This window comes from Triturus cristatus, chromosome 5_2, assembly GCF_964204655.1.
Source record: "Triturus cristatus chromosome 5_2, aTriCri1.1, whole genome shotgun sequence".
NCBI classification, from domain to species: domain Eukaryota; kingdom Metazoa; phylum Chordata; class Amphibia; order Caudata; family Salamandridae; genus Triturus; species Triturus cristatus.
Window position 1 is genome coordinate 533,844,551 of NC_140588.1, and position 15,544 is coordinate 533,860,094.

The 15,544-nt window shown below is 43.8% G+C and overlaps 1 protein-coding gene across 38 annotated transcripts in view; it reads left to right on the plus strand.

Moving 5' to 3' along the window:
- The window catches only part of CLASP2 (cytoplasmic linker associated protein 2), a 1,832,463-nt gene that overhangs the window by 1,042,594 nt on the left and 774,325 nt on the right, over positions 1-15,544 (plus strand). For all 38 annotated transcript variants that reach the window (XM_085607571.1, XM_085607579.1, XM_085607573.1 and 35 more), the window contains 2 exons: positions 5,689-5,766; positions 8,198-8,365. In XM_085607571.1, coding sequence (XP_085463697.1) covers positions 5,689-5,766; positions 8,198-8,365 — 246 coding nt within the window. The remainder of the gene's footprint in view (positions 1-5,688; positions 5,767-8,197; positions 8,366-15,544) is intronic.

Here is a 15,544-nt window from a genome sequence, read left to right on the forward strand (position 1 = left end):
GATACCATCTACCCGGAGAATATCAGAGAGTGACTTGTTGATTTACCCTTTTATGGGGTTTTGTTGTTTGATGCTCACGCCGAATCGGCTGTTCAGCGCCTCCTTGCGGGCTTTCGCCCTCCCCCTTAGGCCTGTATTCCTCATGCGTTTGTTCTGTGGTGGTACCTTTTCATTTAGCATCCTTTAGATGCGTAATGTGTTTAAGGCTGGCAGTAAGCCTCAGGTCTTTCTTTCGCATGGTCGGGGGTAGTTACCCCTTTATTTAGCATCCTTTGGATGCATTATGAGCTGGCAGTTAGCCTACTGTGGCAGTGTTCCACAGATTGTTGTGTCTGATCCTCGGACTGTGGTTTGCCCTAAGAGGTGTTGGGTTGTGCATACTCCGTGTGGGGTACTTGTATGCTATCATATAGCTCTGCTTTATGTCAACTGGGCCTAAGAGATCCCTTGGGCTCTATGTGTCACCTGGTGTTCTTATCTGCCGTTGTACAGTGCTCAATGTTGTGCCTTGGTGCCTCTTCTATACATCATGGGTCATCTTGCTTATTTGCCTCATTCTACTCCTTGGGAGGTTTTCAGGGTGTTTATCCCACTTTAAATGCGGCTACTGTCTGCCATTAATGCATAGTCGTGGCCCGTTTACCCGTCTTTGCTATATATATTTATATTATGTGTATATATAAAAGTTCCATGGGTACTCTTCGTCCTACGTCTTCACCTCTCTTCGAGGCTGCGAGGCCTGGTCCAATGTCTCCATGTGTCAGGGAGCTTTTCAGTGATGCATGCGGATTGCCAATGAGGCCCCTTTTTGCGTTCCACTTATTGGGGTGGTTCCCCAGTTTTACACTGCTCCCTTCTTGGTGTTCAGATACTGAATGTTATCTCTCCTTCTGGACAAGGGTTACTTTCCTTCCAGTCGGAAGGGTGTGGTCTAGAATTCTGAGATTCTTCCTCCGTTTCTACGCCTTTGTAGCCTCTGCTGCCCCTTCCTTCGGATGTGCCTCCTTCATTAGGTATCACCCTATATTACATCAGCTGGGCATGCAGGGCAGCTCTTCTGATGTTAGTCGTCCTACGTCTACACCCTGCATATCTGCATTTCGTGTGTTGGTCTCACCTTAGTCTTCCAGCTGCCTGGTCAGGCAGTCTTATGCTTATTTTAGCTACGCCACCTTGTGGTCTCTGTGGCTGTTTGCTTTGTGCATGTTTCTGTGGTGGCCCGCTTCAGATTGTTACTGTTCGCCCCTGCCCCCCCTTTGGGACTTGGCGTGTTTCTTGTTTCCGACTGCGCTTCTAAAAGCATTGCTGAGTTCTACCTCTTGACCTTTTGGTTCTTGGCTGTAGCCTCGCCGGCCTTCCTTCCGTGAACTAGCCTGGTAGGCTCTGGTTGCATCTCTTCATGTTTCTTCTCAGCCCTTGGTTGGTGTTCACATAGTGTGCCATTAAGCTGAAAGTGGCCCTTTTTCCTCTCTCTTTCTTTTATTCTGGTATATGGCCGGTGCCGTTTATACCTCTCATGCTTGTACAGCTATGGTGTAGCGCCATTCTGGCACTTTTGGGGATGTCTGCATCCCGTTATCTCTTGCTCTTCTGGTTGCGGTCCATTGTCCGTCACTCTGTTGCCGGCTCAAATGCTTGGCGCTGTTTAGGTCTCGCCTGAGCCAGCGCATGCGCTGCTCTGGCGATACATTTAGGAGTGGAGTTTTAAAAGTCCGACCACAGCTTTGTGTGGCATACAGTGTGCGGTTACGCGCACAGGCACGAGCAGAGGCGCCATCTCGCTTTCCTCTCGCTCGGCGAAGCGCGCGCGCCTTGCTTCAATGCCCCTCCCCCACCACAGAGCGTGTACAACTCCCGGGCTTGCTGCGTTCACTTTTCCTGCCGCGCGCGCGTCCACCACTCGCGTGTTTTTAAAAAAAATTTATTTTAGCGTGCGCACGCCCACAACTCCCGGGCTTTTTGCCCTTAGACCAGATAACATTTTTAATAAACTAGTGTGTTCCGCCCGCACCAACCCTCCAAAGTCGATGCTTGTTTAAACACGGCTTCTGAGTCTTTCGCACTGCTATCTTAAAAAACGAGTGTGAAGCATTTTACAAGCAATACTTTTTTTATAGGGCTTTTTCTGTCAGGAGCAGGAACCTCGTAGCACTATAAATAAATCATGCTACTTTTACCCAAAGCACCAACTAGGATTCGAACCTTTGACCTTCGGTTTTCACACACAGACATTGGGAATGTTTGCATCAACCCACAGAGCTGTTTTAGCTGTTGGCTTTCGAGACTCAGATGAGAGCCACAGTAGCTTATTTTCTGTTCAGAGGCAGATGTGTGCAGTATTGAAGATTCTCACTATATCAAGAAACCAAAAGTGTCGCCCCTCCTCCCCTTCCCTCAAGAAGATACTTTATACTCTGTTCTGAATGATATTATAAGTAGGTCACCAACTCTTAAGTTGTCGGAGTCTTTATCGATCCCTAGGTTTTTTTCATACTTGTATAGTTTGTGGAAGTGTGAATTAAAATTAAAGTGATATAGAAACATTTATATGTGGCTGTAATTACGATATAAAATGGGACATCTGGACACCACAGGTTAGTTTAACTTGGAGTATCATTTAAAGTGTGTGTGTGCCTGCGCGCCTGCAACAAAATATGTGCACCATTGCCCTGTGTGCTAAAAGCAGGAGTCTGCCTTACGCCTTGGTGACAGAGCGCTCTATAGCATGGTGCTATGAGAGTGGCGCAAAGCCAAATGATGCCCCCCGATCCCCCACGCAGAATGTGATTGGGGGCATAGAGCGTCCCCTATAAAACAGAAATTGATTGAATATATTGGGGAATGGGGCCACCTTGAAGGATTGGAGCCCCCTGTAGGGTTGGGGCGCTCTGTGCACCGCAGGGGCCTGCGTTATGCCCCTCTACTGTGATTCAAAGCACACGAAGAAATAAGACAATTCACATTGTCAGCAGGAATGACAGGATATTTTATTTATTTTATAGTTGTAATGTAATGCCCGTTTTATATAGCTCCGCCAGGAATGGAATGTCTTCTGGGCACTTGAATGATATAGGTTTTTAAACGACGTAAACACACTCTATTTATTAGTCTCAGACTGAGAAAAGACTAAGAAAGCCCTTCAGTGATTTGAGCATGCAATCGGATGGTTGTATGGAGAAATTCACAGCATGAACAATAACCCACTGAGGTACATATCCAGCTGACTACGCCTGCTAGAAAAGTCAAGACAAGTTATACTTTATGCAATCTGGAAAACATATCTAAAAAAAACCTCGAGTAAACTTCGATGCTTGCTCCCTCGAATATTGTGTAATGTTTTCAAGATAAGAACGTTACAAACATGAAGTTGTTTGCAGACTAAAAATATGAGTCTATGTGGTGGTGAATTTACCTTTATGTATTTTTATAGAGAAGTTCAGCCTTCGCTTATCATTGTACGTACTATGTCATCACAAAAAATATGAACTTTGGGGGCTGACAAGGAAGAAGCGCCTTTCATCCCTTGGGTTAACTTGAGGCAGATGTTTGAAACGCGCGCACAAGATGTTAAGTTCATGTCCTACCCAGGAGCACGCGGGCGGTGAGCTCTGGCAGTGGACGTGCACGCCATGCTCTGCCTGCAGGGGAGGGGTGGGGCTGGGTGGACTGGGAGTCCCGGCGCTATCAATTAGGGTCTTTCAAGTGAAGACCACTTAACCTGAACTGCTAACGCAGCATTTCTTCATGCCTCCATTACCTCCAGAAGCACCCCCCACTTTCCGGCGTAGAAGCAGCTCTGGTTCACCTGTCAACTTATCCCTCATTTTATAGCATAATTTGTACTTCAACTTTCTAAAAAAGACAGGGTCTGAAGGGGCGCTCATGATATAGTCCAATGCCTTTGTCGTGTAGAATGGAACCGGGGCTGTTTGGGTTTACTCTCGCCAAGAAAACACTAAACAAGCATTTGCAATGCAATAGGTCTCACAGTTTTGCGAGTTTGAGCTATTGACATTGTAAATAACAATGCCTTTTATTTATGTTTTTAAAAAGAAAACAAAAATAAAAGGCATTGTTATTTGCAATGTCAATAGCTCAAACTCGCGTCAATGCGGGACCTATTGCATTGCAAAGGCTTGTTGTTGTTCTGTCGCAGACTCACCTCCTCCATGAGGTATGGTTGTGGTATCTATTCTAAGTTAAGGAATCTGTGGCTAGATGTCTCTATCAGATGTAGGAGTTACTTACCTTCAGTAACGATGTATCTGGTAGAGGCGTTGTCTAGCTGCAGATTCCTTAACGCCCACCCAGCCTCCCTGTTCTGCAATGACCTTACCAAGTGGGGTTCTCCACTGGCCTCTTTCAGTTACCATTAGTTTTTCTATCACGGGTGCTCACATTGTTGTGTCCTTTTGAGAATTGCCATATACAGATGACTCTCTCCAAGGGGTTTCTTCCTGTAAAATGGTGCCTTTTGGTTCACCTTCACCAGGAGATTAATCTTCTTTTTCTTTTCTTCTCCTGCTGCCTTCCCTCCCTCCCGCCTTCTCTATTGGCTCAGGGTTCTGGTCTCCTCTACAGTTGTCCTTTGGGGCTCTGTTGACCTCTGTTTCAGACCTCCATTACTATAGGGACAGTGCCAGTCTTTTATACTTTCCTGCAGTGGACTGTTGTTCTCTCTGTGTTCCGTTCTTGCTGGACGACACAGTTCCACATGGTACTGACAGTCTATTTCTGTCTGTTGAGATATTCTTCCCTTGTTGCACTTAGGGAAGGGTCTTCGCTTAGCTTGCGGGGCTCTTTCTCGCAGGTTTTTCACTTATATCAGGGCAGTGTCTAATTCTGTCTTTTACGATGGTGTCTTGCACCACCCTCCTTCTTTATTCATGGATTTTTATTCCTCGCACACTGTTCCCATACTTTCACAGTTTTTTTGTTGGTGGGTCTGCGTTGTGCCGCGGAAAACTTTCCCCGAAGAAAACTGACGTCAACGTACCGGGAGGGACTTGTATGACCTTGCTTACGTCACGTACGTGGACGACGTCAGGGTGGGGTCGTGTGGCGCCGTCCCCCGGCGCGCAGAGGTGCTGCGGCAAAAAAATTCCGGATCCAGTCTGACGCCTGGGGATATTCTAAGTTAAGAAATCTGCGGCTAGACAGCGTCTCTACCAGATACATCGTTACTGAAGGTAAGTAACTCGTACTTCTAGCCACTGCCCTGCATCCTGCTGGCACATAGGAGACACTGTGTGCCACTCTCAGTTCTCATTTTATGCAGCCCATACACCAATAAGAGAGCAGCTTCTACAGAGTTATTTCTTTCTCCTCGCTCTTTATCGCCTCATTAAGACACAGTGACCAAATACACCGAGAGGAAAGCTACATTGCAGGTACGAATGCCAAAGTAGTGTAGCAACAACGAATAAACTTAAAGTGCTTAGTCGGTAACCAGTGTATGTCTAAAACTATAAAGGTGTGGTATGCGTGTTGTCTCAATACCTGGTTTGTTTCTAAGAAACACCCATGAAAAAGAAGGGTTCAGTCTTGCGTATACTGCATGCAATAACTGGTAAGAACAAATTTGATGCACTTGGTTTGAAGATGATTATATGATCTTTAGTCCTTCTCATCCACGATAGAGACAGATTCATCTCTTGGGTATGATGTATTTTGAATTTTGTCTTTCAGGCATGTTGCAGTGTTGGTTGAAACAATCAAGAAAGGCATGCACGATGCTGATGCAGAGGCAAGAGTGGAAGCTAGAAAGTGAGTTACTTTGAATTGAGTACACCCTGCAAGAGTCCTGTGATATGTTGTACGGTTTGTTAATGTATCTCTTCTCTCATACTCTCGAACAAATGCTGTTGGCAGCATGATTTTTTCACTTAAGCATTCACGTGAATTAATAGTATTATCATAAGGGAATTGCTTGTGCCTGAATGTTTGTACTCTGCACATTACCTCAACAATAAGACCATTTGCAGTATACAGTAATTCTATTAGAATGCCCACTACAATATGCGTTGATTCTGATGGAACCTGCTTTTTGAGTGCAGAAGTGGTTTAGGACACCTGTGAGGGTTTAATTTAAGAAAAGCTCAAATAAAGTATACGTTTCGAAATTCAGTTGTTAAGAAATGTCCGTTGGTGTGCAATAAGTGTGTGTGTCAGATTTCTTTGAGGGGTGGGCCACGTGCAGACACAGACTTTACCATGGGGCTGAGGTTGTTTGCCACTGGTTACCTGTGGTCCATCCTAATATGACACTTAAAAATGGGCCAAGTTCAACCCCCTCCTCACTTCACTCTCAGGATGGTGAAGAGTCATAGGATTATCAAGGAGGTAGTTGGGGGGCATGATTTCCAAACTCAACAGTCAACTAACAAACACAGTATCTTTAATGACCAAACCAGTGCTTGTCTTTTGGAGAAAAGATAATTGTAACTTCACTGCCATATTTACTATTACAAAATTAAATGCAGCATATACAGTGGTGATTATGATTCTCTTGTGAGTACTAAACGTCTTACACCGCTCTATTTGCTCACTCATGCGTGGGTGACCCTAGTTGGATGTGCTCCCCAACAAATTTATTGGGGAAGCATTATTAAGGCTTAGGCGTAAACTACGTTTCCCTTGCACGTCAACTATGTACTCACTCACTCTTTACTCATGTTTTTAGCACCACTGTCGTAATGGTTAAAAAAACACTCTTAACTGTCATCAGCCGCTGTGAGTTAATAATTAGAGATAGGCAAATGGCATGCCTGACAACCTAAACATTTACCTGTAAAAAACAGAAACTGCAGCCTTACCCTTACCAACAAGCAAAAGGCAGTGTTCATGGTGAACTAATCAGTAGCTTTCATGGAATTTCTAAAGGAAGCCCTGTATCCATCTTCCTCACTTCCATATATGAATCTCCACCCTCCAACCACAGGAATGCAGGCAGTGCACTTTGACGGTCTGGGGAAGCTGTCCCCATCTCCCATCTTGTGGATCGCAATGGTTTCAGTTTTCAGACTCGTACTCAGTGTGACAGCTACCCTGTAACACCACCCTACATGTGTTCTGCACACGCCTTTCAGATACGTACAAGATGTCAGTGAAAGGTTCAGGGTTTTCACATAACACCATACCTTTACACAGAAAGAGGCAGTGGGCCACATTCCCTCTAATGCAGATAGTCTGGTGTGCCGTGACACGGGTATGTTGAAACAACAAGTCCATGTGCTAAACCCAAAACATGGACACTGTGATCCTCTGTCCACTCTCAGGGTTCACTTGATGTGCCTCTCCAGGTCACAGGACAGGCCCAGGTCCTCACGTTTTCAGGGACAGGCCTAGATCTCTTGTTACCCACTAAGTGAGCGAGACGCCAGTGCCCAAAAAAAAGTCTGGATACCTGATATACATTATACATACATAGTGGGCACTTATGGCATAAATGTCTGTATACCATGCAGGGCGCATACCCATATTGTGTGACATTATGATGAGTACCACAAAAGATGCTAAGCAGCAGTAAATGCAGACTCCCATTTTGATTATTTGGTATAACACTATTACATGAAAAGCTTCAGTTTGTGAAAAAACAACCTTTATTTCTCCACAGTAACTATTCTAGTCGGTCTGACTATAAACTGGATTATTTCATGTTATGTCTGCTGGGATGTAGACTAGTTTATTTCTAAAAATAGATCAATGTAACATTTTTTGATTCACCTAGCTTCTCTAAGGTGTCAGGGTAGTATCCTATAAACACAGCTAATATTGACTTGATGCCTATAAGAACAGAATTTGATACTTTCTGCCATTGATTAGCTAAAATGTACTTCTTGTATTTTACATTGAGGTAAAGGTTTGATGGGCCATCCCACACTCTTAACACACAAAATCGTTGTCTTAAAAAAACGTAACCTGCACATTTTATATTTTATTTACATTTTTTTGTCAGTAGAAGTGTGTCCTTTATATGTGAAAGAGATTCATGGGAATAACAGTAGAGGAAAATGGCAATGGATTTGCTTGCATTCCTGTGTGTGTGTCTGGTAAGGGGGGGTCCACTTGGCAATTTTGCTCGGGTTTAACAAATGCAAAGAGCCGCCATTCAATTGATAAGCATTCTTTAATTTTGTAAATGTAAGTTGTTGCCTTGGACAGCTTTAGATGATTTGAGTTTTTCTTTTTTTTACAGGGCTTTTTGGGGGCTCAGAAACCATTTCCCTGCAGAATCAGATGCTTTGTACAACTCACTTGAGCCACAATATCAGAAAAATCTACAGTCTAATGCAAAAACGTCCAGCAGTGTAGCATCACTTCCCCAGTCAGACAGATCGTCATCAAGCTCACAGGAAAGTCTCAAGTGAGTCTTGTATCTTAATAAATCATGATTGTTTACTATAATTGGAGTGAAATGATCCTGTGTGTGCCTCAGACTTTAACCTTACTCATTGTAAAACAATTGCTAAGGAGTCGAGCAAATACGTGTCTTTGTGAGTTCTAAGCACATGGATTCTGAGCAGCAGGTGCAACCTTCACAGAGGACATTTTCGTTCTCTGAAACCTATATCTTAACATTAACCTGAAAATAATACCAACATATAACATAGCATTAACATGGTAAATTATTGGTTTGTGGGCTATTTTAACAATTGCAAGTTATTTTTTCCCTTATTGTCAGCATTTATACCGTATTTCATGATGGAGCCAGTGGAGAATTAGACAAAAACATTTGGAGAAACAAAATATTGTTTAAGATTAAGGAAGAGTTTGGTTAGATTATGGAATCTGAGGGGGTGATTGACACAACATTGTTAAAAAATTGCAATTTTATAGATACGTCGCTTTAGATATCATCGCATTGTTGGTTTTGTCTGTTTGTATCCAAGGCTTTATTGTGCAAAAAGGTGAATTTGGCAATGGGCTGTTTTTATTAAGTGCAATGAGAAGGATACATGTGAATCCAGTATGAAACCCAGGTCTTTGCATTTTAATTTGCATGTTAATAAAAGGGGAAGGAAGCGAAGGTAGAGGTTGAGTGCCAGTCAGGATCATGCTTCAGTACTAGTCAGGATCATGCTCGAATTGATTATCGCTTTTGTAGAATAGAAGGAATTTTGTCTTAGATGGGTTTAGAATCAGTGAAAATTTCACTGTCCTGTTCTCGAGGATCTAAAGAAACATTTGAAATTGTTTATGTGAGTAGCAAAGGAGTCCCTAGGTTTTATAGGATTGAATCTACAGGCTCCAAGAAGATATTGAACAGTGTGGGTATACCAGTATCAGGAGGTTAGTGAAAGGTTCACATTAGTGGTAGGTGAGGTAATCTAAACAAGAAGCCTAGGAAGCACCAGAAATGGGATTCATCCGCATTGAGACATCAATCCCATTCATGCTGTGAGTCTCCGGAACAGCAGCAGAAGTCCACATCTTCCCTGCTTTCTTACTGCTGAGTTTTTGCTATAATTAAAGTTAAGATCTTCAAAGCACCTTTCTAAGAACATGTAAAAGAATCTGCCTTTGATAAAGTGAAAACTATGGGTGTCACAACATAAAAAAGCTTCTAACAAGATGAAGGCTTTCTCCCATTTACCGTTCCTAATGTTAGGTAGGTTGTAATGTAACCTCAACCTTCACAAATGCATTCACAGTTTACAGGCTCTGGCTACTAATTTCAGAAAATACTGTCAGATATTTTAAGTCAAAATGTATGGTCCAGCAACATGGTAATCTTCTAACAATGGAGTGCTTTTTGGTAAGGTTCTCTGGTGCAAATGCTGATTGTTGCTGAAACGAAGTCTTTTTACATTAATTGGTGTCATCATGCCCAATGTGCTCTGATCTCATTCAAGTAAAGCATAACAAATGCTTTAGATGCCGGTCTGTTCATTGCAGATTTTTGTTTGACTATAAAACCTATTTTGATGTCATCACCTCTTGATTGGAAATGTTCTAGGTTACACTTTGTAAATCTGCTCAAGCAATCATAGCCTCATAACTGCTGATATGTCCTCCCAGATTATAAAGTTGAATGCATGTCATTTCTGTTAATATAAATTAAGTGTAATCATTGTGGGAAGGTAGTGAACAATTTTGTTGGCAGGCATTGGGAGTCTTAACTGGCTCTGTATACCTAGTCATCATTCTGCCTGTCTGAATGACTAAGTTGGTACTTTGTTCTGCTTTATGAGATGTTCTCTACACTTCGGATCATCACACTCTCCTAATAGGAAAGGGGAGGAAGGGTGTTGTAGAAGGAGGAGCTGTAGACTAAATAAATTCAGCCTCCAAAGGTTGTTTTTTCTTAGATAGGGGAATTGAGATTGTGGGTGAGGAAAAGCACAGCGGATGCCAAGCATTGTAGCAAGAATAAAACTGTGTTAGAGGCATATGAGCTGTAGATCATATGCTATGCATAGGTCGCCATCTTGTGTTGGGTCCGGATGCTTGTACTTTATTTTACTTCGAAGAAGTCTTTCCAGTCACGAGGTAGATGACTCTTCCTTTCGGTGATAGTGCGGATGGGCATCAACCCCATTGTTGATGAAACAAACTCCCTTTAAATTCTGCCCTCGGTGCCACGCAAAATACCCACGCACCGACTCACTCGGAGTGTGTAACCTGTGCTTCACCCCTGAGGACAGAGAACAGGACTGCGATGCGTGCAGAGTGTTCTCCTCCAAGAAGACACTTTGCGACCGTCAGGCTCGATGTCGCGACATGCAAAGTCAACACACACACTCCATTCTGGACCTCTTCGGATCCGATGAAGCCGAGGATGCTATTTGGGCCGAAGAAGAGCAGGAGCCGATCTCTGTTTCCTAGTATGGCTCCGATCAGGATGATGACATCCCACAGGGACAACGTACTGTGAGTACAGAAACTCCTTCGCCCCGACATCCATCTCAACCCAAAAAGAAGGCTCAGGACCAACCCACGCCCTCAGGCCCCAGTCAGCCCCGGGATCACCACCCTGCTCATCGCAAATTTCTCAAGTTTGTGTTAGCGGGCCAACATTACCAGTTCAAGGTATTCCCATTCAGTCACCACTGCCCCCAGATTTTTCACAAAATGTCTAGCGGTAGTAGCTGCTCATCTCAGGAGACAAAGCATCCATGTCTTCCCATACCTAGACGACTGGCTCATCAAAGCCACTACGTACCAACAGTGTCTCAAATACACTTCAGTAAACATCCAGTTACTGCATCGACTGGGGTTCACAGTCAATGTGCCAAAGTCACATCTTCAGCCAGCCAATATTCAGAACTATCTAGGAGCCACATTAGATACTCAAAAGGCTCTAGTGTGTCCCAAATCAGCCAGAATTCGCAACATTCAGGCTTTGATTCTCCAGTTTCAACCCAATCAATCTCTTCCGGTTCGAGTTTACATGCACCTGCTGGAGATGATGGCATCTTGCATCATGATCGTCCCGAATGCCAGGCTCCACATGCGTCCGATTCAGGAATGCTTAGCCAGTCAGTGGAAGCAGTCCCATGGTCTATTAACCGATCTAGTGTTGCGATCTGGTAAGCGGCCGTACTCCTCGTTCTCTGCAGTGGTGGAACACACAAAATCTGTCAAAAGGACGGCCCTTCACAGTCCCGGTTCCACAGACCGCACTAACAGCGGACGCGCCTTTAACTGGCTGGGGTGCTCATCTACAGCAACACACAATACAAGGACTGGGGAGTCATCAACAAAAGTTGCTCCACATCAACCATTTAGAGCTCATGGCCATATTTCTAGTCCTCCAAGCCTTTCAAACCCACCTGGCGGGCAAAGCTGTCCTGGTCCGTACAGACAACATGACAGCAATGTATTACATACAGAAACAGGGGGGAACACACTCCCTCCAACAGTCCCACCTAGCCCAGGACATCTGGATATGGGCTCTTCACCACAAAATCTATCTCCTAGCAGAACACCTCCCAGGAATAGACAATCGGATGGCAGATCTGCTAAGTCGCCAGACACAGCAAGTCCACAAATGGGAACTACACCCTCAAATTCTCCTCCCATTCTTTCAAATGTGTGGTTTTCCAGACATAGACCTGTTGGCCCCACACCTAAACACAAAATGCCCAAACTTCGCGTCAGTTATCCTCATTCATTGTCCAAAGGCAATGCACTATGGATCAACTGGTCAGGGATATTTGCTTATGCTTTTCTGCCTCTCCCACTCATTCCGTTAGTGGTTCGGAAACTCAAACAAGCGTCCCTGACACTAATCCTGGTTGCTCCCGCATGGGCACAACACTATTGGAACTCTCGGTAGTTCCTCAACAAAAACCGTCTTACACCCAATCTCCTCACACAGAGCCATGGGGATATAAGACACCCAGACCCCAGTCAACTCAATCTGGCGATCTGGCACCGGAAGTCTTAGAATTTGGCTATCTTAATCTACCGCCCGACTGTATGGATATTACCAAGGAAGCTAGACGTCCTACCAAAAGAGCCTGCTATGCAGCAAAGTGTAAGTGGTTTGTGATTTACTGTAATAACAACCACATTAACCCGCTTGATGCTTCTGTCCAAAACATTATATGCTATTTGTTACATCTACAAAGTTCCAATTTAGCATATTCTTCCATACGCTTACACCTGGCTGCAATAGCTGCATACCTACAGAATAGGCAACATCTATCTCTTTTTAGCGTGCCTGTTATCAAAGCCTTTATAGAGGTATTCAAGAGTCATTCCCCAAGACATCCACCTGCTCCGGTATGGAATCTCAACATTGTCCTCACCAGACTAATCGGTCCACCCTTTTAGCCATTGCACAAATGAGAACTGCAATTTCTCACATGGAAACTGCTTTCCTTGTGGCTATCACATCACTCAGAAGAGTGGGTGAACTTCAGGCATTAACTATAGAAGAGCCTTTTTAGGTCTCGCCTGGCGTTAGCAGCACGCATGCGCTGCTCTCGCCATGCAAGGGCCTTTTGTAATCAATACGGATTCCAAAGCGTGCACGCGGACTGACAGAAGATGTGCACCCGCGGCGTGGGATTACGCGTGACATTTCTGCACAACGCGCACATGGCACACTGTTAGCTTGTTTCCTTTTGTATTGCATGTGTTTATTTAGTATCAACTCGACCGAAGGTAAACAAACTCGACTGAAGGGAACGCAGCACTTTACTTTACATTACCAGTTGTATTTCAGATGGACAGGGACTAGAACTGTGCACTACGCATGGACATTCTCTACATTAATCATGCATGTACCCCGTTGTTTATTGTTGTGGATTGTCACAGGGTAAATGTCACGCAGCCCCGGCATTATGTAATATTTGCTAGCCCCTTGTCACCGGCTCTCTTGCGGTGTCATTGCCGGATACTGACCTAAATGACGTAACAGCATTGAAAATGCAATAGGTCTCGCCTTTAATTAAGTCAAAACAAATTTGCTTTGCTAATTGCTATACAATACCTTTAGCAAAGCAAATGGTGTTAACTTAATTAACGGCGAGACCTATTGCATTTTTAATGTTTGTTTACAAATGCACCAAAATAAAGTGGTTCTTCGGTCTAATTCTAAATTCCTTCCTAAAGTCATTTCTGCTTTTCACTTCAATCAATCTGTTGAGTTACCTGTGTTCTTCCCTCAACCAGATTCAGTAGCAGAACGTGCCCTACACACATTAGATGTAAAGAGAGCATTGATGTACTGCATATAAAGGACAAAACCTTTTCGTAACACAAATCAACTGTTTGTCACTTTTGCTCCACCACACAAACGCAGTCCCATATCAAAATCAGGAATTACAAGGTGGTTAGTCAAGTGCATTCAAATATGCTACGCAAAAGCAAAATGGACATTAACAGTTTTCACCAGAGCGCACACTACACGCAAACTGGGGGCTTCTATGGCATTCTTAGGAAACATACCCATAGATGACATATGCAAAGCTGCAACATGGTCTACACCTCACACATTCGCAAAACACTATTGTGTAGATGTGTTAGCAAGACAAAAAGTGGGCAAGGCAGTTTTACGTACACTATTTCAGCCCTCTGCAACAGATACAGGTTAGCCACCGCTTTGGGAGATAACTACTATATAGTTTATGCATAGCATATGATCTACAGCTCATATGTCTCGAACTGAAAATGCTATATACCCAGTATTCATCTGTTCTTATTAAAAAAAAAAAAAAAAAGATTTCTTTTTATTAAACAGTAGAGAATCAACATTGCTGGATAATGCAAAATTAAATACACGTGTACAGTTGTTGACAATGAACTAAGCAAATGATACATGAGAGTTTCAACTGTTATGGAGTAGAAGGCTCCTCAAGTGAGGTGATAGTTGAAGGGAGACACATATTACCCCAATAGGCATTGCATTTGCTCCATATGGAGGACCATGTTTTAGGGCACCCATGTGCAATGTATACAGTTTTTTCTCTGGCCATACACCTATCCATATCTGCCTTCCAGGCTTCAATTTTAGGCGATACCCCAGCACCCCACAACTGAGCAATATTTCTTTTAGCCACCTTAGGCCCAACGTGACCCATATTTTGTCTTTGCTATTCAAGTCAGTGGGTTCCCAGACATTTAAAAGCCATCTTTTAGCTTCAGGTTTAATGTCTAACTCGAGTACCTCTCGAATACAATCATGTATCCCCTTCCAATAATTATGGACATTGCTATATTCCCATACTATATGCATATGTGCCTATTTGGCCACACTTTCTTCTACACATTCCCTCATCTGCTCTGCCCATGCTAACAAGTAGAGACCCAGGGACATTGACTCTGTGGAGGATCTTAAACTGAACCAGGCGCAGTCTGGAGAAGATCACAACCTCTTGCGGGGAAGCTACTGTCTCCTGCCATTCCTCGTCATCAAGCTCCAGCCTACCGCCTTCCCAGCGCTCCCTGATCAGTCCAAGGGGATCCGTGGTATTATTAATCAGCTTTTTGTAGGTCATTGATATCACTTTTGTTGGCAGATACCCATCAAGCAATCTATCCTCCAACGGCGAGGATTCTGGGGGAGAGGCACCCTTTGGTAGATTTGACATGAGCGCGTGTCGCACCTGCAGATATCGAAAGTACTCTGTGTCTGCTGGCTCGTATTCCTGTATTCTCCAGAAATGCAAATGTTACCACCTCACCCTTTTTCCATAGGTCCCCAATCTTTGAGATCTCAATCAGATTCTTCTTGTCAAACCCCTTGGAGGTCCTCAGAGTGCCCAACTGTTCATTATCCTACAATGGAGTAGCCAGTGTAAGCTACTGGTCCTTCCCCATACTTATGTTTGCTGCGTGCCAAACCTGTACTGGTTGGTCCTGTGAGGGGAAACGTTTTCGGCTTAGAGTATAGGGCCATGTTATAATTGCCACCCGGCAGTAGCCTAGCCATTTATACATTCTGTAACCCGGGTTGTCCCAGCGGCGATATGTACAATGATTTATTACGGCTAGATGAGCAGCCCAATAATATTTTTTAACATCTGGAAGTCCAATCATTCCAACTTAAAACTAGTTTTTGCAAGGCTATGCGGGGTTTACCATCCCAAAGTAA